This window comes from Muntiacus reevesi, chromosome 3 (assembly GCF_963930625.1).
Source record: "Muntiacus reevesi chromosome 3, mMunRee1.1, whole genome shotgun sequence".
Classification (NCBI taxonomy): Eukaryota; Metazoa; Chordata; class Mammalia; order Artiodactyla; family Cervidae; genus Muntiacus; species Muntiacus reevesi.
In genome coordinates this window covers 215,391,887-215,411,619 of record NC_089251.1, presented here as the reverse complement: position 1 = coordinate 215,411,619, position 19,733 = coordinate 215,391,887, and the positions used below count along the sequence as shown (strand labels likewise).

The 19,733-nt window shown below is 33.1% G+C and overlaps 1 protein-coding gene across 1 annotated transcript in view; it reads left to right on the top strand.

Annotated features, from left to right (window-relative positions):
* LRP1B (LDL receptor related protein 1B) overlaps positions 1-12,522 on the top strand; it is a 1,678,044-nt gene extending 1,665,522 nt beyond the window's left edge. The window contains exons 88-91 of the mRNA XM_065928990.1: positions 7,085-7,175; positions 8,120-8,264; positions 10,993-11,091; positions 12,382-12,522. Coding sequence (XP_065785062.1) covers positions 7,085-7,175; positions 8,120-8,264; positions 10,993-11,091; positions 12,382-12,522 — 476 coding nt within the window. The remainder of the gene's footprint in view (positions 1-7,084; positions 7,176-8,119; positions 8,265-10,992; positions 11,092-12,381) is intronic.
* Positions 12,523-19,733: the final 7,211 nt, after the last annotated feature.

The window sequence follows — 19,733 nt, the reverse complement described above, 5'->3', positions numbered from 1 at the left end:
AAATAATTTATCATTGCTTGAAATTCTTCCAATGACACTGTCCAAAATTCCACCACTTAGAGATTAACTCGGGCTAATAGGGATGACTATCTTTGAAAAATGACAACTAGGTCTAGAACAAATAACCTTAGAACTGAGTACTTTAATTTGGAGATGTGAGGTAAGTGATTCCAGTCAAGGAACATTTGGAGTTACCTTAGAATTTGTGTGTTGTCTTAAGGAAGGGAAGGGAGAAGAACTTAGCAAAGATATGAACATGTAATTGTAGGAATAGGGCACCAGGATTTGATGAATGGGTTCATAAAATATAGTAGAGGTGGAAAAACATACCTTGCCTAGTTTAATATTTCGAAAGAAAAGCAAAAGAAAAAAAATACTGTCTTCTCCTTCTTCCAGAATCACACTAACATTATTACTAATAATTCTTGGGAAATACCAATTTATATGATTTTGTGAACTAGTTATAAGACTCAATCATCATCAAAAGCACTTTTTAATGAAAAGAAATGCATTTGATGTACCAGGCTATAGAATACACTGAGGTAATAAACGGAGAATTATGAAGATATAGTATTTTAGCCTTTTATGGTAATTTCTCAATTATGTAAGATAAATAAAAAATATTTTTTTAGAGAGGTAAAACAGTTTTAAATGTTGATAAAACTCTGAAAGGAAACCGAGTAGAACATCAACTGAATTTTCAGTTTATATATAATGTCCATCTATAAGGGAAAAGTTTGGTTTCTGGAAGATGATTTTGAGGGGTGTGCCAGGTGTATTTATTTGAAAGGTGATGTCTTCAACCACTTGTATCAGCAACAAGCTCCCTGATAAGAAAAATGTTTCCGATTACCTGCAGCAGCTCTAAAACGGGGACTATCACATGGAAGGAGGCATCTCAAGTAGTCGTAACCCCTTTTTCAAGGATTCTGATGCTCGTTCTTCCATCACTGATTTCAAGTCATTAAATTTAATGGAGGTATCAATGCACATTGAAAGGACTATTAGCTATGCAAATGTCAAATTATCTCAGGTTTGAGCGAAGTTGACCAAATAATGACTCTATTAAAAGGTACTTATCATCAGACATTTGCACTGAGAGAAACTTGCCTCAGTAACTCTGAAAAAAGAGAAAAGGTAGTTAAGTCGATCTTTCCTAAGGTAGGAGGGCTATTTTCATTCTGTCAGGTAAACTCCAGTGATTTTTGAATTGTTGTCAAATGTTCCCTGAACTTGGGCAGAAGTCATCTGTTCAATAAGATGGATGTTTTAGGAACATGTCTCCAACCTGCATTTCTAATCACAGTGAAGCGTTCCATAATCGTTGGACCTTGGTACAATCAGGAATATACTGCCTCTGTCGCCCTCACTTGTGTCAGCTGGCATGGGGTTTTACCTTTCTAATTGATGAATAACTTTCTTAATCAGCTCTGAGTAGTCATACTGAGGTTTTCTGGCCCTTGCTGTTTGAAGTATCTAAAGATCAGCCTGTGGACTTAAGCAGATCTATTATTCTAGAACTTTGCTTAAGTTCCACTTGAAAAAGTTAATCTGAAAACTCTTATTTGGAAGAGTTTTAAATTAAGGATGATTAAATATTTTTTATATACTCCTATTTTAAACTTATCTGAAGTTTTAAAGGAGTGGATACTCAATGTTTTGATTAAGCTATTCATATCTGCTGCAATTAAAGAGGATAAAAATATACACAGCATTTGTGGGACAGTAATGCAGTGATGCTGTATTTTATTGTAGTGACAAGGAATGTGTGATATCTGTTAGAGAGTTATACTTATCTTCTGTTTTCCTACTTTATCTCTTTTAAACCATGATGTTTCAAAAATATATATATGTTATACCAGAGAATTATAAACTTGCAAATATATAGATAAAAATGCTACAAAATAATGCATTTGTCCTAATTCTCCCAAAGCAAGTATTTATTGAGCCTCTATCAAGTGTCAAGTAATGTCTAGATCCCAAGGATGAATCAGTGCATGAAACAGACAGTGCCTCTTCTCATGAAGCTGAGAGGTGCTAGAGGGCAGGGAACAGGGGAGAATTAATTTAAAAAGAAAGCAAGGAAATAAGTAAACTTTTGGAAAATAATTGTGAGTCTTGATTGGACCTATTAAGGAAGTAAAAAAGGCACAGAAATAGAGAATACCAGGAGAGAGCTGACATCAAGAGTGGTTTCTCAAAAAAAAAAAAAAAAAAAAAAAAAAAAAAAAAAAAGAGTGGTTTCTCTGAGGTGGAGATGTTTAAACTGACTTGAATGATTAAAAAGGGGAGGAGAGACTAAGGGTATTTCAAACAATAGGAGTATCAGACACAAGAATCCTGGAGGGACTGAAAGAAGACCTGTGTCCTGGCACAAAGGGGACCAGAGTGAGAATGGTGCAAAGTGAGGATGATTATAAAAGACCAAATGATAAGGATCCTCCTGGAAATCCCTGGAAGGATCAAAGAAGTTTGGAACATGATCTTTTTATGATTTTTAAAATTATATTTTATCAAAATGGCTAATAAATAGCATTCTAGTTATTATATATGTACATATACACTCACATTTATGCATATACATAAGTTTGTGTAACTTGAGATCTGAATATATAGCAGCAAGTCAAAAGAGGTCATTGTAATGGTATAATTTATGCTTATATTTTTCTACTATAAGTTCAACCAATAAATCAAAGATTCTTTTCTTTTACCTTCATGAAGCCTTCTGGTTTTCCTCCTAAACTCTTGAAACAGCTCTCTTGTTTGTGAGATACTTCTTTTTGATCTCTTCTAGTTAATTCATTTACTACTCCATACACTCTGCTTGGCAATCCATAATTCTTTGACCTCAGTTTTCAACTCTTTGCCAGTTACTCCCAAATTTCTGTCTTCAATCCTGATTTCTCTCCTGAGTTTGAGACATGTATACCACTGCACAATTGCTGTATCAATATCAGTGTCATCTATGTCTATATCTGTATATCTATATTCTACAGGAACCTGATGCTCAGTATTTCCCAAAATAATCTCATTCCCTTTCCCAATCAGCCAGCCATTGTTATGCACCTTATTTTGCCTTCCTGTCTACACATCTGGCCACAAAAATTTACCCAAGCAACACTTAGGAGTCACTCTTAACCTTCCTTCTAAATTGACTTAAACAATGTATTCAATAGATGTTACTTCTTAAATTTTCTTCCACAGTTATTAGTTTGCACATCCCTTCCTAACATCCCTTTGCTTCTTCTGCAGTCACAGCTCCGTCCACCACCCTCCACTCCACTCTCCAGTCAGACTGTTGTTCTTTAATCTTTTCTCCTCCAGGTCTTCACATTTCTCTCCCTAGATTAATTCAGTATCTCCTCCTCCACTCGACCTGCATTCTCTCTCATGGGAATAAAGAGGACTTCCATCAGGTTTCAGACACATACCAACCCTCCTCTGCTATCCCAGATCTGGTTGGCTTCTGCTCCTCTGTGTTTGCAGAGCAATACATACTTTCACTAGGCTAGTGCATATCACTGTGCTAAATAAACCCATGTGTTTGTCATCTTCCAGTTTACATCAAACAACACGAGAGGAGGAACATTTCTATCCCCAGTGCAAAGTATAGTAAGTGTTGCATGTGTGGGACATAGCAACACTTAAAAATATATCTGCTAAATGAGAACCAAATGGATAGTCCCTATGATATCCTAGGCACTGTGCTATCTACAAAACCCAGATAGATAGCTTATGCTCCCAAATTACAAATAAACTGCTCTCTGTATTATGTTGTGAAAAGTGAAAAATAGAGTTATGCTTGGAGTAATACAGCAATATGTGTTTTGAATTAGTCAGTAAACGTGTACGAGCACTTTCTGTATAGTAGACACACTTCTATTTATATTACTGTGATGTACATGTTAATGGTAACACTCATTTTATTAGTGTGCAAACTCGGAAAAATTGGCCCTAGCATATGGCGCTAGTGAGATGAGATTTGAATCCCACTCCAGGACCCTTGTCTGGAAAATCCCATGGACGGAGGAGCCTGGTAGGCTGCGGTCCATGGGGTCGCTAAGAGTCAGACATGACTGAGCGACTTCACTTTCACTTCTCACTTTCATGCATTGGAGAAAGAAATGGCAACCCACTCCAGTGTTCTTGCCTGGAGAATCCCAGGGATGGGGGACCCTGGTGGGCTGCCGTCTATGGGGTCGCACCAGAGTCCAACACAACTGAAGCGACTTAGCAGCAGCAGCCTGGATATAGAATCTGCTATCTCAACTGTGATGCTGTACTGCCTCTTCCATGGAAGGGGTCTCTTGTCAGCATAACAATTTGATAATATAGTTCTTTCAAATGGAAAAGCGTTACATAATGGGGCTTCAGAACAACTTTGCAAAGAAAGACTGGCTCTGTTTTCTTTTTTTAGTTAATTTATTTATTTTAATTGGAGGCTAATTACTTTACAATATTGTAGTTGTTTTTGCCATACATTAACATGAATCATTTTCTGTAAGAAAGTTGTTGAGATTTCCTCTCCACTCAGTAAGTACAGAGTATACTTTAAAAAAAAAATCTGTTTAGAACAGTCCACCAGCAATATACTGTTAAAAACTCACCTGTAATAGACCTTGATTGTTATACGTTACAATATGATATTTACTCTCATGTACACTGCTTGGAAAAAATACTTCTTTTAATAAATACCTATATTATATTCTAAAAATATATGTAGTTGCCAGTTGTTTTCATGTATATAAACTATTTTACAAAAAAAAAAAAAGAGAAAAACTTGCCAAATTGCTACCCTGCATTATTTATTGACTATATTGAACATTATCGCAGTTACCTTGATAGGTTATATGAACACATTAGAACCCTAGGTTCTTAAACAGAGTGCTTGTAATGTAGGGGACTGGAAATGCCATCTGTCATAGGGAAAAGAAAAACGAAGGTCTTTTTAAATTTTTTTTCTAGCATGCATAATTAACAGCATTTCTACTTAATAGGAATAAAAGAAACTATGTAGAACAAGTAAAATCTAATTTTCTAAATAATTTGCAATCTCTTGGAGGAGAAAGTAACTTTATGTACTTTAAAACCAATATTGATAAGTATTTTAAACCTACAAACTTACCACAAATTTTAGCAGGAAAAAAAATGATGACGTGAGGATATTTATAAAGTCATGGTTAATCAGTTTAAGTCAGTTTATGAAGAAACCAAGCTGTTCACTGGTATTTAAAATTTGTGAACAAATGTTAATTACTATCCAAGGTGCCAGATTCTCTACTTCCATTAAATACTAATAATTACATGTGCATATAAAGTTCATTTTGCCCAATCCAAGAAGGTAATGCAATATCAACCTCACTCTATATAGTGCTGGTAACAATATAAAAAAATTAAAATAAAATGAATATTACATTTCAAAAACTGACGAAAGAAAGCCATATTTTTCCTTGCATGAAAGAGAGAGTTAGTTATTTGATTATTTTAGACAAGCTATTTTTGAAGTTTCAAACTGAAAGATTATCTCATATATATATGTCCTTTCTTTAATAAAGAGTTTTTCGTATTTTAGTAAATGATCTCAAATATTCTGGGAAAGATTGAAGGCGGGAGAAGAAAGGGACAACAGAGGATCAGATGATTGGATGGCATCACCAGCTCAATGGACTTGAGTTTGAGTAAACTCCGGGTGTTGGTGATGGACAGGGAGGCCTGGCATGCTGCAGTCCATGGGGTCTCAAAGAGTTGGGCACGACTGAGCGACTGAACTGAACTGAACTGAAGCGAACTGAAGCATCTGCTTATTGTGCTTAATATCACCATTAATTCTTTATCACAGTATTGTTCATGTATATGCATAGGACAATTCATATATTTAATAACTCAATGTTTTATTCCTGAACCATTCAAGATCCTTACATTAAAATTTGACTAGTTTGGATGTTGCTTTGTTTCTCAGTTTAGACAATGATTAAGCCCGCTTGACAGTTTCAGTCAGATGCTTTTCCCACATAAGCAAAGGCTAATGGGCACTAGATATTTGCCTGTTGGAAATGTGAGTATTGGGTACTTGATAGAGCTACTTAGTACTCTCCTGTTATTAGGCAACGCTTGCATTCCGTTTTCCTCCTGCCTAAGTGACATATGACCCTAGGTGAATCTTACTATGGGTCACATCATCAGTAAAGTAGTATTGTCTTCTTTAGGAAAAAACAAAAAGGATTGCTCTTCTTGCCAAAAAAAGTAAGACCCACTTTCTATGACCACTTTTGAAAATCTATGCCATAGAACTTTTATTCCATTTTGAAAATGAGTGATACAACCTAAGCTCATTCTTATAAATATATGGGAAAAAAGGGAAAGTAGACATTTACAACGTAAGCCAAGCCACCAGCTGCAACTATTCTGGAACGACAATTTGAGAAAGAGAATCCTCTTTGTTCCCCTACTTTGTAGAATCAAGCTAACAGCCCCATGTGGTAGGTCTTCATGTCTCTATTTTTATGGGTGAAGAGCCTGAGCCTCAAATTTTAAATAACTTTTCTAAGGTCTCAATTCAGGTGAGTTGTGAAACTATTATTTAGGCCTAGGTCCATGCTAATCCAACACTGTTGCCCCTTTTGATTTCTCAGGCTGCCATCTAGCATGCCACATGTACTCATGGCCAGATATTTATACCTAAAGGAGAGAAAAAACAAAACAAAACAAAAAACCTAATGATGGAAATATGGCCAGGCAAATTGTGGAAAGGTGTATTCAGTCAAAGTTTATTTACTAATGTCTTTGCAAACAGATGTCTGGTGAGAATAAGACTCAGACTGACAAAGAAGTCAGTATTTCTAACCTCAGGTATTTAATTATAGCATATAAATAAAAGATATCTAAATAAATGTTTCCAGTAGTTCAAATATTTAATAGGAAAATGACTTTGCAATAACGTAGTGATGAACTAGGAATATAGATATGTGGTCTAAGCTTTACTGTTATTATGTCAATGGTCAAATGATTTAATGTAATAAAGTGTTATTATATCCATCTTGACTTTATTTTATGTGTTCATCTGCTCATTCATTTCTTTTTCCAGGAAGCATAGCCATCATTGTGCCTCTCGTCCTCTTGGTGACTTTGATAACCACCTTGGTGATTGGTTTAGTGCTTTGTAAAAGAAAAAGAAGGTAAGAGGCAGTATTCTAGACTAACAGTAAATAAATTACATAAATAGTTATAGAAGCTGTGCTTTTTAAAAACTTATTTAAATGTGATTTACTTATTCCAACTGCATAATTCTGTGTTTTCTGAACCATTTTATCCCTTTTTCATTTTAAGTAATTATAATTCAAACAAACTTTCCCTTGTATTATATTGATAGAATGGTTGCATTTATTGTATATATTCTAACAAAAATTACAAGGGAATATATTAAACTTTCAATAGAATTTTACCTTTTGTTACTTTTTCCTTGAAACAGCAAAAACCTCTAAAAAACAATCTATAATATTAATGTGCTAGATTATCAATGTCAATAGAATGATAATGATTATGTATTATATGTCACAAATTGTGTATTTCATTCATAAATTATACATTTGTTGATTTTATATATTACTGGAAGTATCATTATTTCAATTTATATGAATGCACAATTAAAAAGATCTTTAAGCAGTGAGTTGCCTGTGGGGTGATTATCTGGAACCTAGAGTTTATAAGTCAGTTTTTGCATTATGTAAAGGAATTTTAGCCCCATGATTTGGGGATTGAAAATAATTTCAAAATTTCTTTGTAACATTTTTATGAATGTTTTTCAGGAACAAAAGGGGGAAAGTAGAAAATAAAAGGGTAATTAATTATATTCAGTTTCAACTAATGTAGTATTAGCTATTTACAAGGAATGGTCCAAGTGCGTTTTTTATTGTTAAAGCTAAATAATTTGGGAAAATGAAGTATTACAGTAAGAATTTTTTGTCCCTCTGTGAATCAATGAATGTCATTTATTTTCAATGTATTTTATGTTTAGCTGTCCCACCAGTTCTATTAAAATGTCATTAAATCTGCAAATACAGTAGTTTCATACACCATGTTGTGATATTTAGACAACTCATATAATGTTCACATATTCTAGGACAAAGACTATAAGAAGACAGCCGATTATTAATGGAGGAATAAATGTAGAAATTGGCAATCCATCTTATAACATGTATGAGGTCGACCATGATCACAATGATGGAGGTCTTTTAGATCCTGGCTTTATGGTAGATCCAGCAAAGGTAAAGTTTTAAGATGATGGACTGTGAGCACTAATATTCTTGAGTCATTTCTCTATAATATGGTTCTGATTTTCATCACTATTTCTTTTATCTGAAGTTAGATTAAAGAACTTTAGGATTTATTGAATGTTATAGTCTCTTCTAAAGAAAAAGTAAAATTAGGACTGCATTCACCTGAAGCATGAAGTTAATGTAACATATTTTAGAAAATATGTTTTCACTTAATTTTTAAACATAGATGTCTTAGTCAAATGTGCTGAGGTGCTGGCACATCTAAATATAAGCATGGTGAAATTATTGAAATAAAATTTATTTTTTTAATTTACTTTAAAAAAAAAGGAGTATGGCATTTCATTGCCAAAATAAGTACTTTATTTCCAGTAATGTTTCACTGAAGAGTCCACTAAGCTGTGTCCTTGGATTTGTTTACAGTCATATCACTTTTAAATAATATTTTTCTACCTGTTGTAATATTTTTCTTATTGGTTTAAGACTTATCTGTGATATTTATACCTTAAAAACCCACAGTTTTTTTTTTTTTAATTTCTGTTAGTACTGAATGCTCAGTTTGGAAGTTTTTTATTAAAAAAGTAGATAAATGATGCAACATCTAGGTAAACTTGCAAAGGTTTACTTCACTGTACTATCCAAATATTTTGCATGATAGTTATAGAATATTTTACTATGAATTAAGAGCATCAGTTTGCTAGTATGGAATGATTTTCTAAGCTTATTTATTCATTAATTAAATGGTTCTTTATATTCTGGTATATCAAAGGTGTTATGTCCAAAATGCACCTTTATATTAAATAATTACATTAACCACATGGCTTTGTACTCATAGCAACAGCTGTTCCCAAAGAAATTGAAAAGGTCTCATATATTCAGCCCAAAACTGATGATCTGAAATTGAAGAAGTATTCATTTTTATGAAAAGAAATCAATCATTATTATATGAAAAAAATGTTACCCTATCAGAAGATACTGTAAATATTTTCCTCATTAGAAATAATTTTCAGTTACTATAAATTATTAATTCAGTCACTAACTCCTACATTTGAACTCTGTCATGAAATAAATCTTCATAACCCAAGTTTCAGTGTTCATATTCTAATAATTTTTTCTTAGGAACAAAATACAGTATCTGTAAATATAATATGAACTGATGAGAATACATCTCATGCACTTCTTATTATCAGGAGAGTTCTCATTTTCCCCATCATTTTATTTCTACTGATAGAATTAAGCCAATTTTGGATACTTAAAGGGAATAGCTTTTTAATATTCTATTTATTTTTTAATGTTTACTCTACGAAGATAAAAGTATGCTTCAGGGCCCCTCGAGTATATTTTTAATATATTTAGCAAATAGCACTCAATAAATATTTATTTACCAATTTTCTGACTGACTGACCAAAATTCCATTAAATGTGACTTAGATGGCTGATTCTATTAGATTTTATTATAGAAGTTGGCTCTTGATGTTTGAAATAGAAATATGAATTTTTACCTAAGAAGTAACTGTAGAAAATATGTTTATAGGTATAGACAATTTTGAAAAGTGGATGGCCACACCAAAGCAATCTTAATGATGAAATGTTTTTCATAGATTTTCCGCTTGTTACAGTGGTTTGATATATTCATGATGTGATCAAATACAAATTTTATGACATGTACAGAAGACTTTTGTAGAATGTATCTGTTATTTTCAAAAATGGATAAATTTCTCCCTCAATGGTACCTTAAGATCAAATGAATTGAAATAATTAATAAATTTTATTTTAAAAAGGTTTATGTATAAAGACAATCAGAGAATACTCAGAAAAGGGGAACTGGCATCTATTGATTTTATACACAAACTTATCTCAGTCCTTACTTAGATTGTTTTTAATATCTTCTAAACGAGATTTTGTGGGGGAATAAAGAGATGATGATTTTATATTTAAAATCTTTTTCCTCAGATCTTTGTCCTTGTCTCAAACTTTATGATCATTCATTAAGAGTTGATAGATTTTTTAAAAATATGTATGCTCATTAAAATCCTTCAACTTTTAATCTATCTTTCTTATTTCCTCTTTGTCCACTAGTAAGTATTCTATCATGAACGTGAGTGTACCAGATTGACTTTTTCTGCCCTTAGACCCAAAAAACCCTAAAGCCACTGTTCTAGCATAGGGTTTAGTGATCCAATCTGATTTCTAATTAATTTGTTTTAAACTAAAAAGTCATATTTCTCAAAAAAAAAACCCACATAATTTGTTTTTATATCTCACATTTTAAATTTCATTTGTATTTTCTAAAAATATAGAAGTCATGAACCTTTAATTAGAGCCAGTCAGATATCTGAGTGTCTGGAATGGGCTCTTATCAGAACTTTTCAAACAGAAACCTTAGGTGAGGGAGGCTGATGCATTTTTCACAGGGCTGTCAGCAAATATATGCTTTTGGGGGAGGGAGAATGAAGTTAAATAAATGGAAATGGGTGGAGGTTTCTGGGTACGTGTTATGTCTATAAGTAACCTAGACTAAGAGAAATGTCTACTGTAAAGCATGGATCTAATATTAATAGATGTTTCATAAATTATTGAATCTACCATAAATATACTGTTGACGCCCCAGGGCTGAAGAACATAGCTTATGTTATTTTTATGACTTAACATGAGTTTGTGTCAGTGAAAATAGTTCCATGATATTAGATCAGAAACTAAAATTCTCTGTTTACACACAGGCCAGGTACATAGGGGGAGGGTCCAGTGTTTTCAAGCTTCCACACACAGCGCCGCCCATCTACCTAAACTCTGATTTGAAAGGACCACTTACAGCTGGGGTGAGAGAAAGTTCATTACTCCATATCCATTCCGTCACAGAACGCTTCTCAATCAAAAGAGATTACTAGACTTAGATAGGGACTTGTCTTTAATGATTTTTAATTAACAAAAGGTTTCAAAACTGCATTAAACCTTGGGAGTTTATGTGTCCTGCTTATGCAAGATTACATGCGAAAAATGTTATCATTTTAGGCAAGCTATTCAGTAGAAATATCTCTTCTCCAAAATTTGAAAATGTTAAAGCTCCGTAATAATAAACTCGAGCATTTGCTATTCTTAGAATAGAATTTTCTAGCCAGAAATGTAAACTGAAGGCTTTACATTTAAATTTATGTTTGGCTTTATTTTCTATTAAGATGCTTTGTTTAGTATCTCCAAATTTGATGTCATTTTAAATAAAAATACACTACAAAACATGGCATCATATGGAGACATTAAAAATGGTGTATGAAACCATTCTTAAAAACTTTTTAAGTAACTGGTTTCTAGAGAAAAAGGCTTTGTCTAAAGTTTGTTGCAGCTTAGTCACTAAGTTGTATCCAATTCTTTTGCGTCCCCATGGACTGCAGCCCGCAAGATTTCTCTGTCTATGGGATTTCCCAGGCAAGAATATTGGAGTGGGTTGCCATTCCCTTCTCCAAGTGATATTCCTGACCCATAAATCAAACCTATGTCTCCTGCATTGCAGGCAGATTCTTCACCATTAAACCACCAGGGAAGCCTTGTCTAAAATTGCATGGTTCATATTAGACAGGAGAGAGATTAAAGACAATATTAAGATTCTTAGGATTGAATGTTCTCACCTTTGTACATCTCTCCCATCAGCTGTTTTCCATTCTCATTTTTTATCATGTTTGTCTCATTTGCATGGATCAAAAATGTAATATTTCTTTATTATGATAAAGATTTAGCATTCTGTTCTGGAAAGACAAAATTTAAAAATGCAACTATGTAACAATCGGGTTAAATTAATAAGACAATTTGGTTTAATGTTTTCTGCTTTTATATAAAGTTGCAGTCAATATATCTTTAATGAAGTTTTCTTTAGGCTTTCAATATGTCAAAGCTCCCCTTAGGTTCACAAGTTACCTGAGAAGCATACGATTATGTTTTTATCTAATACATGCTAAAGTTGATGAAAATATATAAACAGAATTTAAATTACATTTATATAATTATTATTTAGTAAGATAAGTACAATACATATAAATGTTAACGTTAAAAGATAACATAGAAAATAAACTAAGGTAGTTAAAACAGCTAATAAAAACATTTATTTTTTCCTTCAGCCAACAAATTACTCCAATCCGGTATATGCGAAATTGTATATGGATGGGCAGAACTGTCGAAACTCCTTAGGAAGTGTTGATGAAAGGAAAGAACTGCTTCCAAAGAAAATAGAAATTGGAATCAGAGAAACGGTGGCATAATCAGAGATACCTTTTATATGCTGTACAAATGTATAGAATATAAGGATTACTTTTGTATGTTCCAACAGTATTCTACTTGTTTTGGCATCAGCATTACCTCTTCCTTTATCTTTTTTCTGGTCAATTGTTTTCTGAGTTTTCTGGGTTTTGTTTTTTGCTGATGACTCTTGATTCACCATTTGTATGGTATTTTTATGAAAAAGAACTGCACTACAGTAAAATTTACAACAATGCTGCTGATGACACACCTTTGAATTTGTTAAAATTAAAAACAACATGTTCCTTTGTAGTGTGAATATGAGCAATCTATTTTATATGAACTTCTTTGGTTCTACTTAATCAACAAAGAGAATCTCTGCACATTTTCATTATACGGTCTGAAAGCTGTAATACAATATCTGTTAATTTTCTGTTTCAGTTTATGGAAGAGCAATTGAATAGTCAATTCTCTTCTTTGTGCCCTTTAAGACTGATTCAGACTACTGAAAATATATAGCTCTCACAAGTTCACATCACCAGCTTTGAAATTAGTCTTAGGTTGCCAAGTGATAGATGAGAATTTTGAGGAAAAAAAAAAAAACTTTAAGAATTTATAAAACTAATAATTTGCATGAACACATATGACTACGTTTTCCAAAACTTAGTGGACTCTATTGTGATATACTAAAAGTATACACCCTATAAAAATAGTTATATTTAGGTATATAACATAACAAAAATATAATTGAAAGTGGAAAGATCACACTTGCTATGGGATAAGACATTTTGTTTTCCCTTGGTCCTGAGGTCAATAGCCAGCCTAGAACACACCAGGGCATCAGACATTCATGTCTTAGGAATTTCCTCCCAGTCACATGCATTTTGTGGAGGATTAACCCAACCCCTTATCACACAGAACACTAAAGAACACAACGTAAGCACACAAATTGGTGACACAATTTCAATTATGTGAGTGCATTCTATTTGTGAGGTCAAAAGGAAGAGGCAAGGCAGGCGTTATGGTGTAAAGTAATCAGTAGATGTTTTCAATATACAACATGACTAATCTATTATCTGCCCTATCCAAAATATGTTCTTAAAGGACTTTCCAAGTTATGAAAGAACAATCATCTGCCCATTATCAAAGGTGGAGAGTATACATGCTGATCAGTTACTCTGGTACTCTGATTTCTCTGGTTATGCAAAACACATGGACCCCATTCACTTGTCTGTTTTCAAATTTCGATGGAAAAAAGTACGATTTATTTAAGTTGTATAAAAAAAAAAAAGTATAGCATTTTTATACAAATATCTTTAAAGGCACAAAAGATTTATTCACAAGGTATGGAGGGCTTTTTGTTCCTCTGATAGACATGACTGACTTTTAGCTGTCATAATGTATTAACAGATGAAATATGTTTGTGGTTGTTCTTTATCCCTTTGTACAAGCATTAAAAAAAAAAAAACAACTGCTGTTTTATAAAGAGACTTTTTGTTGTACTATGTGCATGCATACTACCTATTTCTAAACTTTGCCATATCGAGGCCTTTATAAACTATTGATTTATGTAATACTAGTGTAATTTTGCTTGAATGATGTTATGCATATCATAAATTTTTCCAGGTTCTTGTTTAAGTACATTTTTTAAATTGAACAGTATTTTTCATTTTGGTTATAATAGTCATTTTGCCTATGTTTCTACAATGAAGTGTTAAATACTTTATAAAAAATTGTTGACTGACTTATTTAAATGAAATTCTACATATTTAAGTGCTTGTGTTGGGTAGTTTTTAAAAAGAAGAAAATGCTTGTCTTTACAGAGTTTAATTTTCCTAGGAAGCTATTTTAGTCAACATGAGATGTAATTTTTGTTGTATCTTTAGAACATACTCTCTGGGGTAGGATTGATTTCATTGCATCATTTTTCAAATCAAAATAGAGAAAGCATTTCTCTTATTGAAGTGGAAACATTCTCTTATCAAGGGAAAACATGTCCCTTACTTTTTCCTTTTCCCCGTTACACATGGCTTGTCAGAGACTCCATGTTGCAGTAGAAAGATTGGTTGTTTACACAGTAGTATGACAATTGTATTGAAATAAGCCAAAGTTCTTCCTGTTTCCCATTCTCAAAAAATGGACTTTATAGAAAACTTCGGTTCCATTAGATGCTGTGTAGACATTATTTTCTAAATGGAATGATTACTAGTGTAGCTACTTGGAGTATTTGACTAGAAATGACAGTGCAGAGGGTCTGATTGACAAGAGCTATCATTGAGCTTCATTATCTGATGGGATCTTTGTATATAAGAGCTTTATGACTACAACTGAAATTATTATTTGAAAGAGAAGAATTCCACATATTGGAATGACTTCATACAACTAACATTGGTATAAACTTTCTAGCAAATCCTCTGCGATAAACAACACACCAACTTATAATCATAACCTGGCATCTATGACCTATTTTCTGTCTAGCACGCTAATTAAAGCAATATCAAGAGAGCTCAGGATGTGTGTTTTAACCCTTAGATCCCTCCTACATTCTCATGACCCTTATTTCACAGTATGTTTTACCATCCCACACTGGTTCAAGCAAGTCCACTGTGAAGGCCACAGATTTCTAGTCGCCATTACTTTGCATTCAATCTTTACAGAACAAAGATATTGGAAACAACCCAAAATTTGTTTTTATAGCTTTAGGTCTATTTCAATTATCTTTTGCAAAAACTCGTGTAAATGCTAGAAGTTAAGTTCAGTTCAGTCACTCAGTCGTGTCTGACTCTTTGCAACCCCATGGACTGTAGCACTGCAGGCTTCCCGGTCCTTCATCAACACCCAGAGCTTACTCAAACTCATGTCCATCGAGTTACTGATGCTATCCAACCATCTCATCCTCTGCTGTCCCCTTCTGCCTTCAATCTTTCCCAGCATCAGTAACTTTTCCAATGAGCCAGTTCTTCACATCAGGTGGCCAAAGTATTGGAGCTGCAGCTTCAGCATCAATCCTTCCAGTGAATATTCAGGACTGATTTCCTTCGGGATGGACTGGTTGGATCTCCTTGCAGTCCAAGAGACTCTGAAGAGTCTTCTCCAACACCACATTTCAAAAGCATAAATTCTTTGGTGCTCAGCTTTATTTATGGCCCAACTCTCACATCTGTACATGACTACTGTAAAAACCATAGCTTTGATTAGGTGGACCTTTGTTGGCAAAGTAATGTCTCTGCTTTTTAATATGCTGTCTAGGTTAGTCATAGCTTTTCTTCCATGGAGCAAGCATCTTTTACTTTCATGGCTGAGTCCCATCTGTAGTGGTTTTGGAGCCCCCAAAATAAAGTCTCTCACTGTTTCCACCCGTTTCCCCATCTATTTGTCATGAAGTGTTGGGGCTGGATACCATGATCTTCAATTTTGAATGTTGAGTTTTAAGCCAAATTTTTCACTCTCCTCTTTCACTTTCATCAAGAGGCTCTTTAGTTCTTCTTCACTTTCTGCCATAAGGGTGGTATCATCTGCATATCTGAGGCTACTGATATTTCTCTTGGCCATCTTGATTCCAGCTTGTGCTTCTTCCAGCCCAGCGTTTCTCATGATGTACTCTGCATATAAGTTAAATAAGCAGGGTGACAATATACAGCCTTGACGTACTCCTTTCCCGATTTGGAGCCAGTCTGTTGTCCCGTGTTCAGCTCTAACTATTGCTTCTTGACCTGCATACAGGTTTCTCAAGAGGCAGGTCAGATGGTCTGATATTCCCATCTCTTTCAGAATTTTCCAGTTTGTTGTGATCCACACAGTCAAAGGCTTTGGCATAGTCAATAAAGCAGATGTTTTCTAGAAACTCTCTCACTTTTTTGATGATCCAACGAATGTTGGCAATTTGATCACTGCTTCCTCTGCCTTTTCTAAATCCAGCTTAAACATTTGGAAGTTTGTGGTAATGTACTGTTGAAGCCTGGCTGGGAGAATTTTGAGCACTCCTTTGCTAGCGTGTGAAGTAAGTGAAAATGTGCAGTAGTTTGAACATTCTTTGGCATTGCCTTTCTTTGGGATTGGAATGAAAACTGACCTTTTCCAGTCCTGTGGCCACTGCTGAGTTTTCCACATTTGCTGGCATATTGAGTGCAGGACTTTCACAGCATCATCTTTTAGGATTTGAAATCACCTCCACTAGCTTTGTCTGTAGTGATGCTTCGCACTTGACTTCACATTCCAGGATGTCTGGCTAAGTTGGGGATATAATTCTCTATGTTCCCAAAATACTTCCTGAAATATCCCTCTAAGTGTCAATGGGAACGTTTGTCTAAATATGAATGCTTCCTGGTAAATTCGTCTTCCCACCTGAATGTCTTTCCATCCAAAGCAGAGATTTTCAGTCCTTTGGCATTTGGAGCCAAATGCTCCTTTGTTGTCCTTTATAGAGTAAGATACAGTATCACTACTAGCACCACCCAAATTTGCAGCAATCAAATTGTTTGCAGACAAAGCAAATGTCTTCTGGGTAACAATATTGCTCTTGTTAAAAACTACTGATCTAGGACTCTGTTTTTTCTTCCACTATTAAATGATTGGGTCAAATGAGTTAAAAAAAAAAAAAAAAAAAAAAAGGCCCCTCATCATCAAAATCATAGCATTACCAAGTTTTGACTTTAATTCTTTAATGTCAATGATGCATGAGTTATAGTTACAGAAATTTGTTATTAAGAAAGTGCCTATGTAGTTTTAAAAAGTCATTACTAAGGGAAAAATGTTCATTTAGAAACTTGTATGCTTTTGCATAAACTGGGCCATTTTCATTTATGTAAATGCATTTTATCTGTGGCCTTTTTGATGTCATTGATGATTATGTGTTATTTTGGTTTGTTTTTGATTATATGCTTATTTCCTTGTATCTTGAGATTGAGACAAGCTTGCACTTTTCATTTAGGAATATTTCTTTCCATTTTTTTGATGACATATGAAGAAATTCAACACTCAATGTATGTTATGGCTATTATAAATGAACTATAATATGCAAAATGCCCACAGTTTCCAAATCCCTAATAGGGAAAATTGGTAAATGTGATGAAGGAAATATAAAAAATACATATATTTCTAACTTTTCTTTACCCTGTTTCATCTTCATATCTTCAAACAGATAGAAAATCCTCTTCCTCTCTATGAATACTACTATCTACAGTTTCAAATTTTTCATGTAGTTTTACTTAAAAGATTAAAATATAAGATAATTAAAATCCTGCAGAGTGAGCAAAATATAGCTAACCAGTTTCTTCAAACTTAGCCCCATTGCAATTACGATTATTTTATGTAACAATAGCTCTCTCAATGTTAAAAGATTTAATGTAGTTTGGAGTCATTATTCAAATAGATTCTCTTGAATTGTAACTTGTAAGAAAAGAGATTCAAGCACTTCTTTGTGAGATGACTACTGGCTAACAAAGCACAAAAATTATTTTTTCATGTATTTTGAATATGAGAAAACCAACAATAGAAAGAGACAAAAAATGGTTTATTTTTCAACACTACTACCAAATCTACTGCTAACTTAGTATATCCAGAAAATTAACCTCTCTAGCAAAGATAAAGATAATTGAAAATATTCAGAAGCAGTTTTACTCTGAAAAACATGTAGTTTTTTATTTTACCAAAAAGACCCATATCGAAAGGCTAATATCAAAAGGCCCAGGGACATATACTTCATGCCATAAGATGCATGTATCTAGTCTGGAAAAAGAAAAATAAATGAAATAAGTTCTCTGGTTTAACTTTTCTCTTGTAGATATTCCACTTAACTGGCTGCAATTTATTCTGAAAAAATAGTTGCTAGTGAATCCCATCATTTTTTGCATCCAAATTGATCAAAAACCAAAAGAAAAATTGTTACTAAAGATGGTCTATTTGATGAATTCTATGCTTAGAATGTGTTCATTCTCTTTGATGGATAGTCTGCCCCTTTAGCACAGGGTTTTTAAGATATCGGTGAACTTAAGTAATGCAATTCTGATACTTTAGTCATTTATTCATTCCAAGTTAATTTTTCAGCTGTAGTTTCTTTTGCAGTTTTAATACATAAATTATGAACCCCCCGATAGAAGGTGATTTCTAGCTTATTTATGCTATAGTGGTTTGGAGAACAAATAACATACTGTTCTAGACTTTCAAAATGTAATGTCAATTGTGAAAATCAAATGCATCTTATTTAGGAGAGTAATATACAAATTTATAAGTGAGATGACTTTTCTACACAGAATAAACTGTGAATATATAGTTTAGAATAAAATTTAGAAGTTTGAAAAAAGGTTTTTTATGGAGATATTTAAAAAACCATACACAGAGTCTAACTTTAGAATGACTTGATTGATTTGATACATTCATTTCTCAATGAATAATGTCAAAAGTTAGGTAGGAAATAACTGAACAGTGAGATTTCAAACAGGAGTAACCTCCATTCCCACAGTCTACAAGAGTCAATGATATGTTTGTGGAAATATATATAAACACATAAAAACAACAACATGCAAACACATATGTACACACACATACACTCAGATATTCTCACACACTGGCTTTGATGTCCAGTTAATTCTAAAGATGGCATTCTTCTGTGTTACCTAAATTTTAATCATGTCTATCTTCCCTGGCTTGTAATTACAAAAATCATTACACTTATCCACAGTGGCAACTAATTTCTGGTTTCTTATTTTTTAATATGAAATCATCATTTCTCATTTGCTTATTTTCTTCTATCCAAAGTGACCTTACTGAAAGCCAATATTCACCTTTCACTATTTTGTCATTACCTGTATTGCCTATTTTATTGTAAAAAAAAAAAAATAGTCCTTTTAAGAAACATAAAAGAAATGTAAAAAAAAAAAAATAGAAATTATTAGAAATTTTAAAAATTAGAGAAAACCAGATATGTTTTAAGAGAATTTTATTAATTTGCTTTAAATCATGCTTAAATTTAATTTTTCTATCTTGCTTTACAAATATAACATTATAACATTAAAACATTTGGTTTTATGTCTTTCTTTCACTTTGATTTAGTTACTCCTTTATATTCAATTTCTTGCTTATTCTATGGAAACTCTATTGATTGGTTTTCTTTTTCTCCTTTGAAAATTATTTTGTATTTTATAATTTGTTCTACTGGTAAACTCTTTAAACTTAAAAAATACTCTAGATAAATATAGAATTTTAAAATGTCTTTTTTCTCTTTAAACTGAGAAAT